This window comes from Ostrea edulis, chromosome 2 (genome assembly GCF_947568905.1).
Source record: "Ostrea edulis chromosome 2, xbOstEdul1.1, whole genome shotgun sequence".
Lineage (NCBI taxonomy): Eukaryota > Metazoa > Mollusca > Bivalvia > Ostreida > Ostreidae > Ostrea > Ostrea edulis.
The window spans coordinates 91,375,310-91,393,018 of NC_079165.1; the positions used below are offsets into that span (position 1 = coordinate 91,375,310).

At 35.3% G+C, this 17,709-nt stretch overlaps 1 protein-coding gene across 5 annotated transcripts in view; it reads right to left on the reverse strand.

The window, feature by feature from the left end:
• LOC125680606 (protein furry-like) overlaps positions 1-17,709 on the reverse strand; it is a 76,357-nt gene that overhangs the window by 52,550 nt on the left and 6,098 nt on the right. For 3 of the 5 annotated variants that reach the window (XM_048920285.2, XM_048920287.2, XM_048920288.2), the window contains exons 3-17: positions 15,804-15,857; positions 8,739-8,875; positions 8,132-8,162; positions 7,942-7,992; positions 7,364-7,443; positions 6,590-6,673; positions 5,786-5,909; positions 5,531-5,668; positions 4,460-4,558; positions 2,831-2,988; positions 2,147-2,303; positions 1,930-2,019; positions 1,459-1,763; positions 1,190-1,330; positions 1,011-1,078 (exon numbers count right to left, since the gene is read on the reverse strand). In XM_048920285.2, the coding sequence (XP_048776242.2) occupies positions 1,011-1,078; positions 1,190-1,330; positions 1,459-1,763; positions 1,930-2,019; positions 2,147-2,303; positions 2,831-2,988; positions 4,460-4,558; positions 5,531-5,668; positions 5,786-5,909; positions 6,590-6,673; positions 7,364-7,443; positions 7,942-7,992; positions 8,132-8,162; positions 8,739-8,875; positions 15,804-15,857 (1,717 nt within the window). The other 2 variants (XM_048920289.2, XM_056155428.1) reach the window with 2 other exon arrangements.

The following is a 17,709-nucleotide window of genomic DNA, read 5'->3' on the forward strand; positions in this document are numbered from 1 at the left end:
AGCTCATCAAGACTATACACATACAACTCCTTTGCTCATTAAGACTATACACACACAACTCCTTAGCTCATCAAGACTATACACACACAACTCCTTAGCTCATCAACACTATACACACACAACTCCTTAGTTCATCAAGACTATCACACACAACTCCTTAGCTCATTAAGACTATACACATACAACTCCTTAGCTCATTAAGACTATACACACACAACTCCTTAGCTCATTAAGACTATACACACACAACTCCCTTAGCTCATCCAATACTATAGACATACAACTCCTTAGCTCATCAACACTATACACACACAACTCCTTAGCTCATCAAGACTATCACACACAACTCCTTAGCTCATCAAGACTATACACACACAACTCCTTAGCTCATCAAGACTATACACATACAACTCCTTTGCTCATTAAGACTATACACACACAATTCCTTAGCTCATTAAGACTATACACACACAACTCCTTAGCTCATTAAGACTATACACACACAACTCCTTAGCTCATTAAGACTATACACACAATTCCTTAGCTCATCAAGACTATCACACACAATTCCTTAGCCCATCAAGACTATACACACACAACTCCTTGGGCCCCAGGGATGCAGTGACCATAAAATTCACAATTCTAATTCCCCTTAATATTCCCCCAAAAGTTTCATATCAAATTTGATGAAAAATGTCCAGGTACTTACAGGGTAGAAATTGGTTACATTTAATTGTTAATGCAAGATGGATGTCAATAGACAATTACAAATTGCCATAGATCACCTGAGTTATGAAGGTGGCCTAAAATGCACATGAGACAGATTTTCCACTAAAATCACATATATTTCAAATGAGCATTAAATGATCTTATTGCTTTTATTTAACTGTGCACATTGAATTATATCAAGACCATAATAATGTTTCACACTATAAAAGTTTTAGCATATCAAATTTACATGCATGACAAATTTCTGGCTAGACTTCAAAGATTAAGGAGTGACTATTTACCTCTAATAACATTTTCTCTCCAGGAAGGTGACTCCAACATTAGGTTCTGAAGAGCTTGGAAGGCGTGGCTAAAAAAGATGAAAATATACAAATCACTCCTACCTATGCTATGTATTTCACACCAGGCACTGAAGTGTTAGTTTTCCTCGGGATTGGTTGGGTTTTTTTTTTTGGCCTACCCTTTCAGTGTGTCATCCACATGTACCGTCAGTCTGTTCAGCATCTCCACAAGCTCCATAGCCGACATTCCATCTGGGATCAGTCGAGGGATGGCTGCGATGCAAGTTCGGAACAACTCAATCTTTGCTTTTCTCTCTCCTCTGTAATCGATTGACATAAACAACCAAAATTAATAGTACTCCTTACTTCCATTTTCCTAACTACTTTACTCTTACTTTTCAGATGCTATAAACTAAAACGATGTTCAAAATTTCATTATATAGCATACCCCATTAGGACTTCGGGTTCTTTGCCCACATTTTCTATTTTGGTCTGCAGGAGTTGTCTGCCCACTTGTAGATCCAGTGCCCTAAGCATGGAATCAAATGCTTTCAGGATGTGGGGGTAATAGTGGGCGATTCCAATAGTCTTGGCTGTGGTATCTGTCAGCATCTTGTTGAGAAATGTTCTCTTGACCCTGACTGTGCTCCCTGAGGGGAGAGTCGCCTGTGACTGAGGCATGGGCGGGTCCCCGTCCTTCTGTTGTAAACTGTCTGCTATCACAAGGAAAGCCCGCAGACCAATACTCATCCTCTGAAAAAACAGAACATCGCATTAACTACTAAGTATTGACATGCAAGTAACTTCTGTTAGATTATTTTCAAACTATGATACAACACAAAACACTGTCTCCGTGTACTTATAACTGATAACGTTCCTAGGACAATCGAGATTTAGTAAGGCACAGAAATGTACAGACCTCGGGTCCATGGGACAGAAATATTTTGGCAGGTCTCCCAACACACAGCAGATCAAAAATGATTTCCTTCATGGCAAAATCCAGCCTTTCCTATCAACAAAGAATTTCTTACCTACATATATTTGTCTTTACAGACAGAAATATTTTATTTGAATTCTTTGAAGAGATATTTGAATTCTATGAAGAAAAAATCAATGTGGAGCATTAACATGCATACCTTGGCAATAAACTGGATCATTTTGACGAAATAATTAAGAGGTACATCTTTAGGTGTGACGACCTTTGACCCCTTGGGAAACAGACTGCTGAAGATGCTCTGCAAACGACTGTGGGTGACGCTGTTACTCTCACATTTGATTCTCACCATGTAAACCCTGCACAATGTGGCGGAAATGAGCAACAGATTATTAATACATTTACCAAGATGATCACAGTAGAGAATGCAATTTGTCAATAGTTTCACAATACTGTTATTTTTATAGGATGTCTTTAATCTATAGGAAAGATTTTATCTTGCAACAAATTTCATGATGCCGAGTAGATTTATAGAGGATTTGCCATACATTGGGTCGCTATGGCTTCAGAAATACATGTATTTTGCGGATTTTTCTCAAAAACCTAGTTTGAAATCCTAGTGTTTTGTCTTTCTGGCAGAATTTCATTTAACATATGTATCATTAATATGAATGGAAATTTAGGTACTTTTAATTTTTGGCAAAAATTCGTCGTCCACCAAAAATAGCCAGCAAGCACAAAATGACCCGATACACAGTATTCCTACTGCTGTGTTAATCTAACCAAGTCGTACACCTCAGGAAAAGACAATGACTACATGGATTTCAAACCACAATATGATTCTTATATATAAAGTTTTGATACAATATTTTATAAATTAACTGACCAAAGAAGTCTATGAAGCGAGTCCAGGGCCATCCTAGAGCTCTTAGGGTCCCTGGATTTTAAGTGGGACAAACAAGTGGTCAGGAAATATGGCCAGTTGGTCAAGAAGAACTGTTTCTGACTGACACACAGAAGGCAGGTCACCAGTGGGAAAACTTGCTGAAATACCAAGTTAACAGAGTCATACACACACACATAGACAGCAACACATAAACACAAAAACACATAGTCAGATACACACACACACAATAACAATATCCTACTGATGTACATGTAGTATCATTCTTATTACAATGTTTTCTGATAGATTTATTGGATGAAATCTTACATTTGAGTGGTTTTTTGATAGATTTAATGAATGAAATTTTACATTTGATTGATTTTTTGATAGATTTAATCACAGGGGCTAAGCCCGTTTTGGGCCCGAACCCTGTGATACCATAAATATAGAAAGGGGTCTAACTCTGACCCAGATAAAAAACTAACCACTCGCTTCAAAAACCTAAAAAATCTTAAATTAGGTACGCTATGCGTAATTTGCCGATCTCCCTGCATAGATTAATGTTTTAACTACTTGCATGCCAAATTTCAAGTCACAGGTTCTTCAAATAATAAAGATATACGTCATCGTTGTCTTGATTTCACTTGTTTATTTTTACTAGGACATTTACCGGTCCAGGTCACGGAGTCGTTTCTCACCTATGACAGCAGCGAAATTCAGACTAGTGTAGAAGATTTCGGACCTGTCAATTAAAATTTCACATTAATTATACGCTACTTCCTTCCTCATACCTTAATAAAGCTCTCTATGTTCGCTGTATCTGGGTCGCTTATTTTACAAAACATCAACTCCTGACTCTAACTGCCATTTTGAGAAACGCACTAAAGACCCGAAATATCTAAAACTTTGAAGAAGGGGGAAATGGGTAAAAATAATCTAAATGAAATAAAATAAACAAAAACCAAAAATTAAGAAAGCCAAAAAATAATGTTCAATTTCCTTCTCTAGGTGCAATATCACAAGAATAATGTTTTGATCAATTTTAAGGTATTTGAGATTTTAAGTCTATCGAGTATTTAGTGCTTTCATTAAAATGGCAGATGTTGTCAACAGTTGATGCTGCTGAGGAAAAATAAGTCGTGTATTGTCTACACGAAGAACATTATTAAAATATGAGGAAGTAAGTAGCGTATAATTGATGTGAAATCTTAATTGACAGGTCCGAAATCTTCCGCACTAATCTGAATTTCACTGCTGTCATAGGCGAGAAACGACTCCGTGACCTGGACCGGTTAAATGTCCTAGTAAAAATAAACAAGTGAAATCGAGAGAACGATGACGTATATCTTTATTATTTGAAGAACCTGTGACTTGAAATTTGGCATGCAAGTAGTTAAAACATTAATCTATGCAAGGAGATCGGCAAATTACACATAGCTTACCTAATTTAAGATTTTTTTAGGCATTTGAAGCGAGTGGTTAGTTTTTTATCTGGGTCAGAGTTAGACCCTTTCTATATTTATGGTATCACAGGGTTCGGGCCCAAAACGGGCTTAGCCCCTGTGGATTTCATGAATGAAATTTTACATTTGATTGATTTTTTGATGGATTTAATGAATGAAATCTTACATTTGAGTGCTTCTTTTTTGTGGTCATGTCCACCACAGGGGCATACAACATCTCCACCAAATTCTTCAAGACGGGGACATTCACCTCATTTTTAGCTGTCTGAAAAAGTCCAGAAATCATTACGTGAAGATATAAAATGTGTAGTGTAACAGCAAAACATATTTCCTTACAATGTATTCATCATTTGAGACATAGTCACAAATATTTGGATTTACTTTCCTGGAAGAACAGGGTTCGAAATTACCTCATGTCCGTAAGTCCGAGACTAGTAAAAAACGTGTCGGACTAGTAAACTCTCTATAGCACTAGTTTGTATGGACTAGTGAAAATCTGGAAATCGATCTTGAATTGGTTAAGATTTTAGCAAGATTTGTCCAAGTCTCTTAAATGTTTGAACTTATAGTCGATTACCTTCATGGTTAAATGTTTGCGTGACTATGACATTCTGATCTTCCAAACACATGGAGTGCGTTCGAAACCACCGTTCTTCGAACGAGCACAAATTCCTGCCGATTCCAAAATCCGAGTACGCATCACGAGAACGGGTTTGAGGTACAAGAACTGCAAGTAGTGTGATCTAAGAACAAGCACGTTTGTGCGCACATGTTCTCGGCATTCGTGACTCTAACACAGGAGTTCGTAACACTATAGCTCATGGCTTGGTCAATCGAGTGAATTTTATTGACTTTATTGATAAAATTTCGAACTCCTGTGACTCTAAGAACTGAGCACGAAAACAACGGGAACGTAGATATCGAACGCACTTATGGACGTTTATAAAAGGACTAACTCGGAGGTTACTGTATGCTTCTGAAGATCTTGAATGCAAAATAAAGTATGGTGGTTTTTCTCTTCTGTAGTTGTCAGAAACTGAATTACTTGCAACTGTAATGTGTTTGGTTTCATTAAATACTATTGAATAAAATGAAGATCATTTAATATGATATACTGGACGGACTAGTGAAATGCTTTGCAGAATAGTGAACATCAATAGTGACTAGTCCGTAAGGACTAGTGCTTGAAAAAGTTAATTTCGAACCCTGAAGAAGCCATGATTTTAGCCAAACTTACTGCTGCCACTGGGAGGAGGATGTCCACAAACAATAAAGCCAGAGCATGCTTGATTTCTCTGTCCTTGACATCCAGAAAATAATGACCAAGGTCATGAAGGAAGGAAACACAAGCCTCAAATTCTTCGATTGGATGCATCTACAACACATACCAGTACTTTGATTCTTTGTGCTCTAAATCATGACATCTTGCACACATACATATAGTATCATTGTTATTTCAAAGTTTCATCATGTATATTTAGAATTGACTGACCTTGACCCGGAAGTACTTGAGTCCATTCAGCAGGCTAATGATGCTCTGTGCTGTATATGGAGTCTGGTCTCTAAGCTTAAGTTCTTTCCACTCAGTCACAAAATGTTTTTTAACAGATTGAAATCTGTGACAAAAAGGAGGTTAGTAGCATATGATAGAGTCATTCAGCAACACAATAAGAAAATAGTCTTCAGCATACTAACACTTCATAAAAACATGAAGTGTTGCCATTCAAACACCCATGTATCATCAGAAATGAAGTTTATTTCTTATATCTACATTCTACTTTCATTTCTATCAAAATTCCCAGTCAGTAAAATAGACATACTATATTTATCTGTATTCATTATCATATACATATTGTACTGCAATGCATTCATGAGAAAAAGACTGTCATCATCTAAGTATAGAAGCTAAATTTTACCTATGTTATACAATATAACCTAATCCTGTGTTATACAATATACCCTAATCCTATGTTATACAATATACCCTAACCCTTGTTTTAAATCTCTTATCATCTGTGAAGCATTAGCACTTCATAAAAAGTATTTCGGTGTAAAGCATTGCAGTTTACACCCTCCTGTATTTATAAATATCAAATTAAATTTCATATTTACATTCTATTTTCATTTTCCCAACCGTTAAAATAGACACACTATATTTATCCTGTTCACATTGTTCGCATCTGCATCAGATTGATGAGGAAATGGCTATCATTGTAATTGGTAAAGATAATAAAGGCAAAAACATTGGCGATGTAAATATTAACAGTATAATGATGTATCATGATGAAACAAGTACCTTGACTGAGCAAGCACTCCGATGACCTCAGCATACAGATCAGCAACAACACCAATGTTCTGCGAGTTTGGATTCGCTTGTATCCTACAATTCCATAAATCACATCTTCTGTATCATCAGGCATGGTTCTCATTCATGTTTCAAATCAAAATTATTACAGTACTAAATACAACTAAAAATCTCTTTTGTATCTGAACCTACAGCAGGTAGTTCATGTCACACACTTAGGTCATGATACACACTAAGGTCATGATACAATAAGGTCATGACACACACTAAGGTCATGATACAATAAGGTCATGACACACACTAAGGTCATGTCACACACTTAGGTCATGACACACACTAAAGTCATGACACACACTAAGGTCATGACACACACTGAGGTCATGTCACACACTAAGGTCATGAAACACACTAAGGTCATGTCACACACTTAGGTCATGACACACACTAAGGACACATCACACACTAAGGTCATGACACACACTAAGGTCATGACACACACTAAGGTCATGAAACACACTAAGGTCATGTCACACACTAAGGTCATGTCACACATTTAGTTCAATGGCAACAACTAAAGTTTGATTTCATTCCACATAAATTCTGTAATTCTATCTCTTAGATAGGGATTTCATATTATCACTTCTGACTTTGATCTTTGTGAAATGACCTTGAATGAGGATCATTATGAGTTGAAAACTGATATGTCTCCTAATAATCACTGGAAATTTTAACAGCATAATACAACACACTGTACACAGTACTCACCCATCCTTGTACTTGAAATGTCGGAAGGCCTGTTTTATTATGTACACCACTAGTTCTTCATAGCCAGGGTGGAAATTCAGCTGTAACATAAATCATATATCAAAATACAGTAAAACATGGTTATAATGAACCACCAGGGCCAGTGAGAAACAGTTCATTATAACCAAAGTTCATTATACAGTAAAACACAGTTATAGTGAACCACCAAGGTCAGCAATAAACAGTTTGTTATAAGCAAACTTCATGATACAGTAAAACACTACTATAATGAACCTATAGGGCCAGTGAAAAAAGTTCATTATAACCAAACTTCATTATACAGTAAAACACAGTTAAAGTGAACCTCCAGGGTCAGTGAGAAACAGTTCGGTATAAGCAAACTTCACTATATCCATTAAAAAATTTCTTTTGTTTCATGGGGATTAAATATTACTTCGCAATAAGCATGAATTCATTATAAGTGTATTTGTTATCAGTGTTTTACTGTATATGTGTTCATGAAAAAAAAAAAAACAATCACATCTTATCGTTGTCCAGAAAGAGAGAGGCTCAATTAAAGAAGTGTTTTCCATCATTACCTTAGCTAAAACTTCAATAAGTACTAAACAGTACACAAACTCCACTGCCAACTGTTTAAAAATAAAACAAAAATCTTTAAATCATATTTGGTATTTTATAAATATTTCATATCATGAAAATTAATTGATGTACATCTTTCAACAGATGACAAAATTAATCAAGTTGAGCATCATAAGTAAATAAACTTACATCTCTTCTTTCACACAGGAAGTCTTTGCTCCTACAACAGAATGTCAAGAAAAGTAAATATGTTATTAAAAGTACGTACATACCAGGTACAAATAATTAATTTTTTTGGTTCCAAACTAACATAGTAAATGTATCTACAATAACGATATACATTGTATAATGACTTGTGCAAGGTAACCTATTTGATTTCATCTCAAATGAAAGGAACAGGTTTTATATATTTAGTTAATTCTTGACTAATTTAACTCTCGGACATCTTTGGTTAGCCTTATTTGTACAGTGTACACATTGTGTGCCTTCTTCACAAGTGGTTGGAAAGAAAACAATGGCATCAGTAAGTTTTGACTTCGAGTTCATCAGCTGTACGTTTCACACTAAATTCATTATGCTAGATCGTAAGTAAAACACTAAAGGGTAGTTAGATATGCACAGATCCAAGAACTGTCTCTATCATGGTCCAATATTTTTGACTCACCCTTTAATTCTATGGTCCTATATTTTTGACTCACCCTTTAATTCTATGGTCCTATATTTTTGACTCACCCTTCACTCCTTTGTCTCTATTTTTGACTCACCCTTTACTCCTATGTCTCTAATTTTGACTCACCCTTTACTCCTATGTCTCTGTCTTGCATCAAGCTGAGATGATTCTTCTATCATGTTCTGTTTTTCAAACCAAGCGAACAGACTCTGTAGAATGGAAGGCAGACTCTGCTCGGCTACAATACCCATAGCCCCCAAAATCTGCAACAAAAGACACGGCACATTAAAATAACTACCTAGAATAGCTAAAAATAAGTACATGTAATTCAATTGACCTAGGGTCAAATTTACAGCAAAATACTGTAGGATCACTTCTTCAAAGCGAGGAATCCTCTTGCAATATAGAAATATTCCTCAGATAATTTTTCGGAATATTCCTATCCAGTGGCCCTGAAACTCAATAGGGGTCATCCATATCAATTGGGACCCAAATAAGGATACAAATCAATAGGGACTAAAATAAATTGGGATCCAAATCAATATTGGGACTAAATGAAATGGGACCTGAAACAATAGAGACACAGATCAGCTGAAATCCAAATCAATAGGAATAAATCAACAGAGATCCAAATCAACAGAAACTTAAACATGTTTTAAATCAAGAGGGATCCATATCAATACAGACCAAAATAAAAATGACCTAAATATTTAGATATATGAATAAAACATTCCAGCAAGCATGATTGAAAGCAGATACTTGTACGCTAAAAATATTGTATCCAAGAGATTTTTTAAGTGCCCCCTCAGTTACTTTGACCCTCTAACCCTGCAGATCATTAGGTATCAAAACTCCTTATGCAGGACAAGATTCCAGTAACTTTGGTAAAAATTGGATGTGAGTAAAATATTATTCTACACAAGTGCAAAGCAACAAATGTGCAAATTTAGTCTTACTATTTGAAGAAATATTTGAACACTGGGTAAGATACTTATACCCCAGTCTAATTCTGTTGTAATGGGATAAAATCATTAACAGTTTCACAAACTGTCACCAATGTTTACCTATAATCCAGTTCTCACATTTACAGTTGATTTAAATTCTTATAGCACCTATCCTAACTTAAAAATAGCTTTTTATCCTTGTTTCAAGACAAGGGTACTCTCTTTCTAAATTAGTTCCTTGTCAATATACAATGATAATTGAGAAAAATAAAGAGGTAAAATTCAACATCTTCAACAAAAGCACTCAAACAACAATTATTACTTGAAGTGTGTCAATAAAACTCCCAAGATTATAATAGATGCACTACACTGGCTTTCAAAAAGCAAATTCAAAGATTACAATACTATATCTGGTCAATATAAAAAATTCAAATAACAATTTCTTTAAGAAAATATTACCAATTGATTTCATGTACAGTTTGTATTCACTCAACAAGTTTCTCATTTCTCAATAACAAAAATGCATTGTGTTCAAAATGTATTTTTAACACCGATATCTGTTTTCTTTTGTACTTCAAGCTTGGTTTTTATAAATATCAAGCAATACAATATCACATTCTCAGTTCAGTACAGTATTAGAATTATTTTCCAGGCCACAATCTTGGGGAACTTTGTGATTGTACAGAAGAAGGCCTAGGTGTAAGGTAAATTACAGTAAAACTGTCCGATCACAGCACCTGTATAATCTGAAATTACAGTAACACTGTCCAATCACAGCACCTGCATAATCTGTTTCACTGTATATGTCAACCCTATTTTCATTCATAACTGTCTCTTTTCCATTTAGGCTCACTACACTAAAGCTTATACTCTGTATGACACCACATCACAAGATGGCGATTTAAATGTTTTGTGAAAATATTTGTATCTATCGATTTGTTTGTCTTTCATCGTAACTCAGTGGTTAAAGCATTGGGCTGGTGAACCACAGATCACGAGTTCAAATCCTGCAGTCTTTAATTCATATGTGTTGAATTTTTTTTTTGAAAATCATGTTTTTATCCAAATTTGTATATACAGTATAATTTGTCCAAACCAGCCTCTGAGTACTCCGGCGCTCTGTCAATTCCGGCCACAAAATATAGTCCCTAACATTTCTTTAACAAATCCTTTATTAATAATTCCCTGTACTCCGGATACTGCGTATTCTGTATATCGGCCGGCTTACAAAGTCCCAACTGCTATGAATTAACTTTAATTATCCTGTGTAAACCGGCCCCTTGATGATACACCACCCTAATTGTTGCGGTCCATTGTATTCGGTGTACACAAGGTCCCAACTGCTCGTAATTAGCTCTAATTGTCGCATTGAAACCAGCCACCCCACGATGACCAACCTGTCGGTATTTGGTCGATCACATGCGGTGTACACAAAGGGTGTCTCAAGGGAAGCCACAGGTAAGTAAAAGAGTGCAACTGGCGATGAGTCGCGATCAGTTTAAAATAAAACCTGATTTTTAGGGGTGCAGTTTTCAATAAAAGCACTACGCACGAGGTAATGGCGCCCTCCCCCTAACGACAGAGACGAGAACTGACATTAAAAGACAAAGTTCAATTAATCGATGAATTCGATACATTTTTGGAATGAAATAAAATCGGCAACAATCCCGTTATGTTTTCCAAAAGCAGGGTTTCCCCTCGTGGACTTCTCAGAGCTCTACGGCGAGTCAGACAGTGATGATATACAGTTAGTTAGCACAACTCGCCATGTTCGGTTGATCTCTCGGCATTACATTAGTTTCCATTTCACAAATTGAGACAGTTGAAAGCGATACATTTACAATGAAAGACAAATTTTAAACGTACACAACACAAACTTGACGAACGTACATAATGTAGCACTTGATAACGGCGATGATGTAGACGAAATTGACAATTTACCAACAGAAAATTGCGCGAATAATTCCCAAATTTTAAACTGTTTAATAAAAATTGAATTTCTTTCAAATGAGCACGACAATAAAACACTGACATTTATATTTTTACATTTTGAATTCTTTTGTGATATATTACAACGTTAGCAATCATTACACACGTATGCATAGATAGTGAATACAAGGGAAGCAACTCTCATTCTTGTCAACATTCTGCACTCCAGACTCTGTGCAAACTGGCCAATTTCTTTGGAACCACACATAGCCGGTTTAGACAGATTATACTGTATATATATTTTTGTTTGTTGCCTTTTTGGCATATATACTTATTGTATATCATCATATCTTTTATAATTAAATAAATTCGTACTGATTTGAGAAACTATTTCTGGGTGTAGTGAGCCACCTTAAATATTAGCTCATTTTCCCCCCAAAGTTTGTGAAAACTCCCAAAAATGACATCTGAAACCAATTGGGTTCTTTTATTTTGATTTCAGGCTTATAATACTATGAATTTATGGTAATACCATAAATATCAACATGAATTCAAAACATTATTCACAACTTCATTTGTTATTTCATTCCTAATTGTTTTCAAATTCAATGTCAATGAAATTTTCCCAATACAAGAAACATGGCATTTCTAAAATTAGGCATATAAATCCCTGGATGACTATTTAATAAGAAGTTCTGAAGAAACCTTAACAAGTCACAAAACAATAGCCAGGGATTCATCAAGGTTGTATTCACTACCAGTAAAGGGCACTTTTCCCCTTTTGAAAAATATGAGTATTTCCCCTTTCACTGGTAAAAATCCCCTTCAATTGACTGAAAACTCCTACATTGCAGAAATTCCCTACATAAGATTGTACATTCATATGAATTTTAACAAAAATCCTTTTTAAAATATTCTTACTAACTTTCACATTTTGTTACTACCAGACTTCAACAATATCAACAGCAATCAGTCAATCATACTCTTGTTTTGAGATATTGCACTCTGAGAGTGAATGTCCCATCCAGCATCCCCCCTCCCCTTTCCCAGCTCAAACCTGCATCCTCAAAATTTTGCATAATGGTAAAATGGGTAGAAACACCTACAAGCTGCATCACATTCAGCTTGCTATATGTGACATTTGATTCTTTCATTAGAAAATCAACCAAGGTTATTTCCTAGCCTTATCTCACACATCAGAATGACTGAATGAGAATGAATCTTCTATAAGTCTATTAAAACTGCAGAACAAATCAATAAATAAAGACAAAACCTGTCTGAATCCGTGTAAAGCTAATAACCTAAATATGTTTCGTACATCAAAAAGACAGAAGACAAATAATGAGGATACTGTCCCTTGGCTAAAAAGTGTGGAAATATTTCTGAGAATGGGCCTGGTTGCAGTATGGAACTGGTTAGAATATTTTAACTACAGACACTTATCTATCTAAACAAGTCGTACAACAGTGAACTATTCAGCCATCACGAATAACGCATCATTTGATGCCTTTAAAACACACAGAGGGAAAATGATCCCAACAAAACAAAACCCTGAACCGACAACTCCAAACACAGATCTACTGTAAAAGTGCTTATACTAACGAGATCAAAGCTTGAATGATATTCTGATCTGAAAAAGTTAGTGAGTGGATACTATGACATTTTCTCTCTGTTCTCTAAATAAAAGAAAGGCTACCTTTGTTCATTCTATGTGACAGTCTTAAAATACATAAGATGTCTAATCATAATGTTTATCTTTTTGAACCTGATGTGAAATAGACCTTTGATTGTACAATGGGCTCAGATATTGAAGATATTGCCTCCAGCTACAGATGAAGTCATGTCAAATAATTATAACACAGCCACACTCTTGGTTTTTCAAGTTTACTTTAGTTGTTAGTTGGCATATTGCTTGTTTGAAATTAGCTGGGCCCCAAGTCAGGGTTACCAGACTTATTGGCCTCTAAAACACCAGTAAGAATATCTAACAGAGGAAGTGAACAATGTCTAACAGAGGAAATGAACAATATCTAACACAGGAAGTGAGCAATATCTAACACAGGAAGTGATCAATATCTAACAGAGGAAGTGAACAATATCTAACACAGGAAGTGAGCAATATCTAACACAGGAAATGAACAATATCTAACACAGGAAGTGAACAATATCTAACACAGGAAGTGATCAATATCTAACAGAGGAAGTGAACAATATCTAACACAGGAAGTGAACAATATTTAACAGAGAAAGTGAACAATGTCTAACACAGGAAGTGAACAATATCTAACACAGGAAGTGATCAATATCTAACAGAGGAAGTGAACAATATCTAACACAGGAAGTGAACAATATTTAACAGAGAAAGTGAACAATGTCTAACAGAGGAAGTGAACAATATCTAACAGAGGAAGTGATCAATATCTAACACAGGAAGTGAACAATATCTAACAGAGGAAGTGAACAATATTTAACAGAGGAAGTGATCAATATCTAACATAGGAAGTGAACAATGTCTAACAGAGGAAATGAACAAAATCTAACACAGGAAGTGAACAATATCTAACACAGGAAGTGAACAATATCTAACACAGGAAGTGAACAAGCTGGTGGACAATGACACTTTGATTTATGCAAAATAATTGAGGTTATACGTTATGTTTTTGAATTTTTTTTCTAAAATTATATTTTCATCTCCTATATATGCTGATTTCTGGAATAAGATTTTATAGTGTAGTAATATTAACATACTTTGTATGTCGGCCTGGTTAGATCAAAGACAATATCACCTATCTAGTAATGCAAGGGTATCGGTTTCGATCCCTGATTGGTTAAAATATTTTTCTCCCATTCTTTGCTCCAATAACTCGTGTTATACAGTGTGTGTATATATATATATATATTGTACTCTTTTTGTAAAACTTGTTACACTCTGTAGAGCCAAACTAAACGGCGAAAGCGTTAAGTGTAATTAATTAAATGTGGATCATGTGTACTTAGTCATCGTATATACAATGTATATATATATATATATATATATATATATATATATATATATATATAAGATAAAGATAAGATAAGTTTAAAGTTTATTCCAATTTTGGGCCCAGAGGGCATAACAGTAAGACAGTTTATAAAGAAGGAAATTCAAAAAAGAAAGAAAGTTTACAACATTAACTGCAGGTTACATAGACTGCAAACTGCATGTGGATGCAGCATGTTGGGGAAACAAGTACATACATATATGAATTGCTAATCATGTATATACACAAGTAAATGGACAGTATCAGTATTATACCAACATATGAATAATAAACTATAATGATTTTTGCAGTTTTAAAGCATCACTTCTTTTTCTTAAAGTTTGCACTAACTATTCACTCAATTTGACAATTACTGGTTTGTCTTCATTAATCATCAACCAAGTAAATTTGTCCTTATTTGTTAGATAGATAAAATTTTTGTTGAGCTTGTATATATATATATATATATATAAACCTGGTAAATTTTTGGCAGATTTTTCCCCAGCCTTAAGGCCCCAGGGGTGCACTCCTAGAGTCCTGAAATTTACAAATTATGTTCCAATTTAAAGATCCTTCACACCCAATGAGGCCTGTAGACTGTCTATAAGCTTTTTCTCTCTAAGTCCCACAATGACCTTCACCTTTGGCCCCCCAAATCAATAGGTTTCTTCCTCTTTTGACAACAAAGCTACCTGTACAGTATCAAATCAATTGAGCACAAAATGTGGCCTGTTGAGTGTCTACAAGCTCAGTGTTACTCACAAACACCCCCCCCCCCCTCCAAAAAAAACCCCCAATGTCTCTGAATGTTCTGAATGAAAATTTTACAAAATAGCTGTAATGATATATCATGTGACGTCACAATGTACAAACAACACTGAAAATTACTTCATAATCATAGATGTTTAATCACAATTCACTCTCCAAATATTTACACACTGAAAATTGTAAATTATCACAATTTTTTTTCTTACAGTTCACAAGGCCAAATGCCTTGCCTTTTCTACAATCCCTGCATTACACAGCTGTGTGATCTGGACAGTAAATTTGACCTTATTCTAATCCCCATAACCTCAGTTCAGTGTTATGACACTCTCTAGTCATAAGACAATGTGTACATAAAGTACATTTTCTTCAGACACCTTTTTTCTTCTATATTATTATTTTGAATCTTGATTTATTAACATTCTTTCTAATTTTTCACACAAAGGGAAAATGTTAAATTGTTAATTCAACTCAGCCAATTTTCCTTCAAGAATCAAACAGTATTCCTATCAAAGCTGAAATAGCAAACCAACCTGATCAAACTGCGAGTCTTCTCCTCTCTGTAAGGACTTTGCTAAAGGCTTCTCCTGTAAAAGCAAAACAAAAACAAGATGAGTATGAGTTTGTGAAACACTGATGACCCAATATGACAGCCAACTAATTCTGGTACCCAAGAAAGGTCTTGTCACAAGGAATACAGACATGAAATATGAAAACCCTATTACTAACCATTCAAAAGTAGGTCAAACTGTAACGTCAAGATCATGATTTCTTAACATTTTGGTACCAAAACAAAGGTCTTGTCAAAAGGAACATGCATGTGAAATATGAAAGCCCTAGCCTGTTTAAAACTGTTCTTAAGTTATAGCCAAGGATAAAAGTTTTTCAAAAGTTGGGTCATAAGGCAAAAATTTTGCTACCCAAAGAAAGATCTTGTCACAGGTAATATAAACGTGAAATGCTTACCAATAACCATTCAAATGTTATAGCTAAGGTTAAAGTTTTTCAAAAGTAGGTCAAATTCCAAGTTCAAGGCCACAAGACAAAAGTTATGGCCCGGGTTAAATTATTTGCAGACAAACAGACAGACATACCACAAACCCGAATATCTGATTATGGAGGCATAAATATATTGATCTTCATAATATGAGCTTCTCTATGTTATGTTAACAAAGGCCAGAAGGTCTGATATGGACATCATTATATGATAAGGAATAAGCACATTAATTCAGACCTCCATTGGACAACTATGTCTCAGGAATGACTCGCACAATGATCATTGACTATAGAAATTTTGTTGAAATAAAGGTTTCTTTTTCATATATAAGGTATCTGTTGAATGGCCTTGACTTTTAAAAAATTACCTTGAGTGACCTTTGTCTACTTATTTGTGTGATATATGATCAATACCTGTTCAAAAACTGTTGAAACAAGAGGTACTGTGAGCAATGCTCACTAGGAATACCCCCCACTTACCCCAATCTCCCAAAGGGTGTTGTTAATAAGTATAAATTACCTCTTTCCTGAGTGTAATAATATGGTATGCCTTTGTAGAAGAAAATGGAAGATATAGTCCGAACACAAATCCATGGCATAAACCTATAATTTTGACCTTGATATCAAAGGTCAAGGTCATAAAGAGGTCATGAATGTACATGACACATAGTCTCATGGTGATACACCCATGTCTTATGGTATGACTATGTCAAAACCCTATAATCAATTTTGACCTTGAGGTCAAAGTTCAAGGTCATATAGAGGTCATGAAGGTACCCGACACATCGTCTCATGGTGATACACTCATGTGTCAAATATGGTATGCCTATGTCAAAGAACAAAGAAGTCATGGCCCTGACACGAATCCATTGTAAAAAAAAAAAAACTTTAATTTTGACCTTGAGGTCAAGGGTCAAGGTCATATAGAGGTCATGAAGGTCATCGACACATCATCTCATGGTGATCCACCTGTGTGCCAAATATGGTATGCCTAAGTCAAAGAACAAAGAAGTTATGGCCCGGACACAAATCTGCACAGACAGACAGACAGACGGACGGACAGAGTGATTCCTATATGCCCCCCTGAACTTCGTTCGGGGGGTATAATAAAGAATTTTTTTTTACTTATACAAGGTATATATTCCGAGTGACTTTGACCTTTCCAAAATGACATTGGTCCAAAAGTTCCTGTCTCAAGGAATATTTGTGATTAATTATGATCAATTTCTGATGAAAGGTACCATATTACAAAACACAAAATTACATATCAACAAAGCTGTACTATATTACAACTCCACAAAATTTGATTCCCCCCAAAACTGATGAAGCGATACTGTGACTCTCCTTTGTGGCCATCAGAAAGATTCTCAATGATTTCCAAAGGAAATGCTTGAAATGTAACTGTCAACCCACTTTGCCCTGAACTTGATAGTTCCTAAGAGG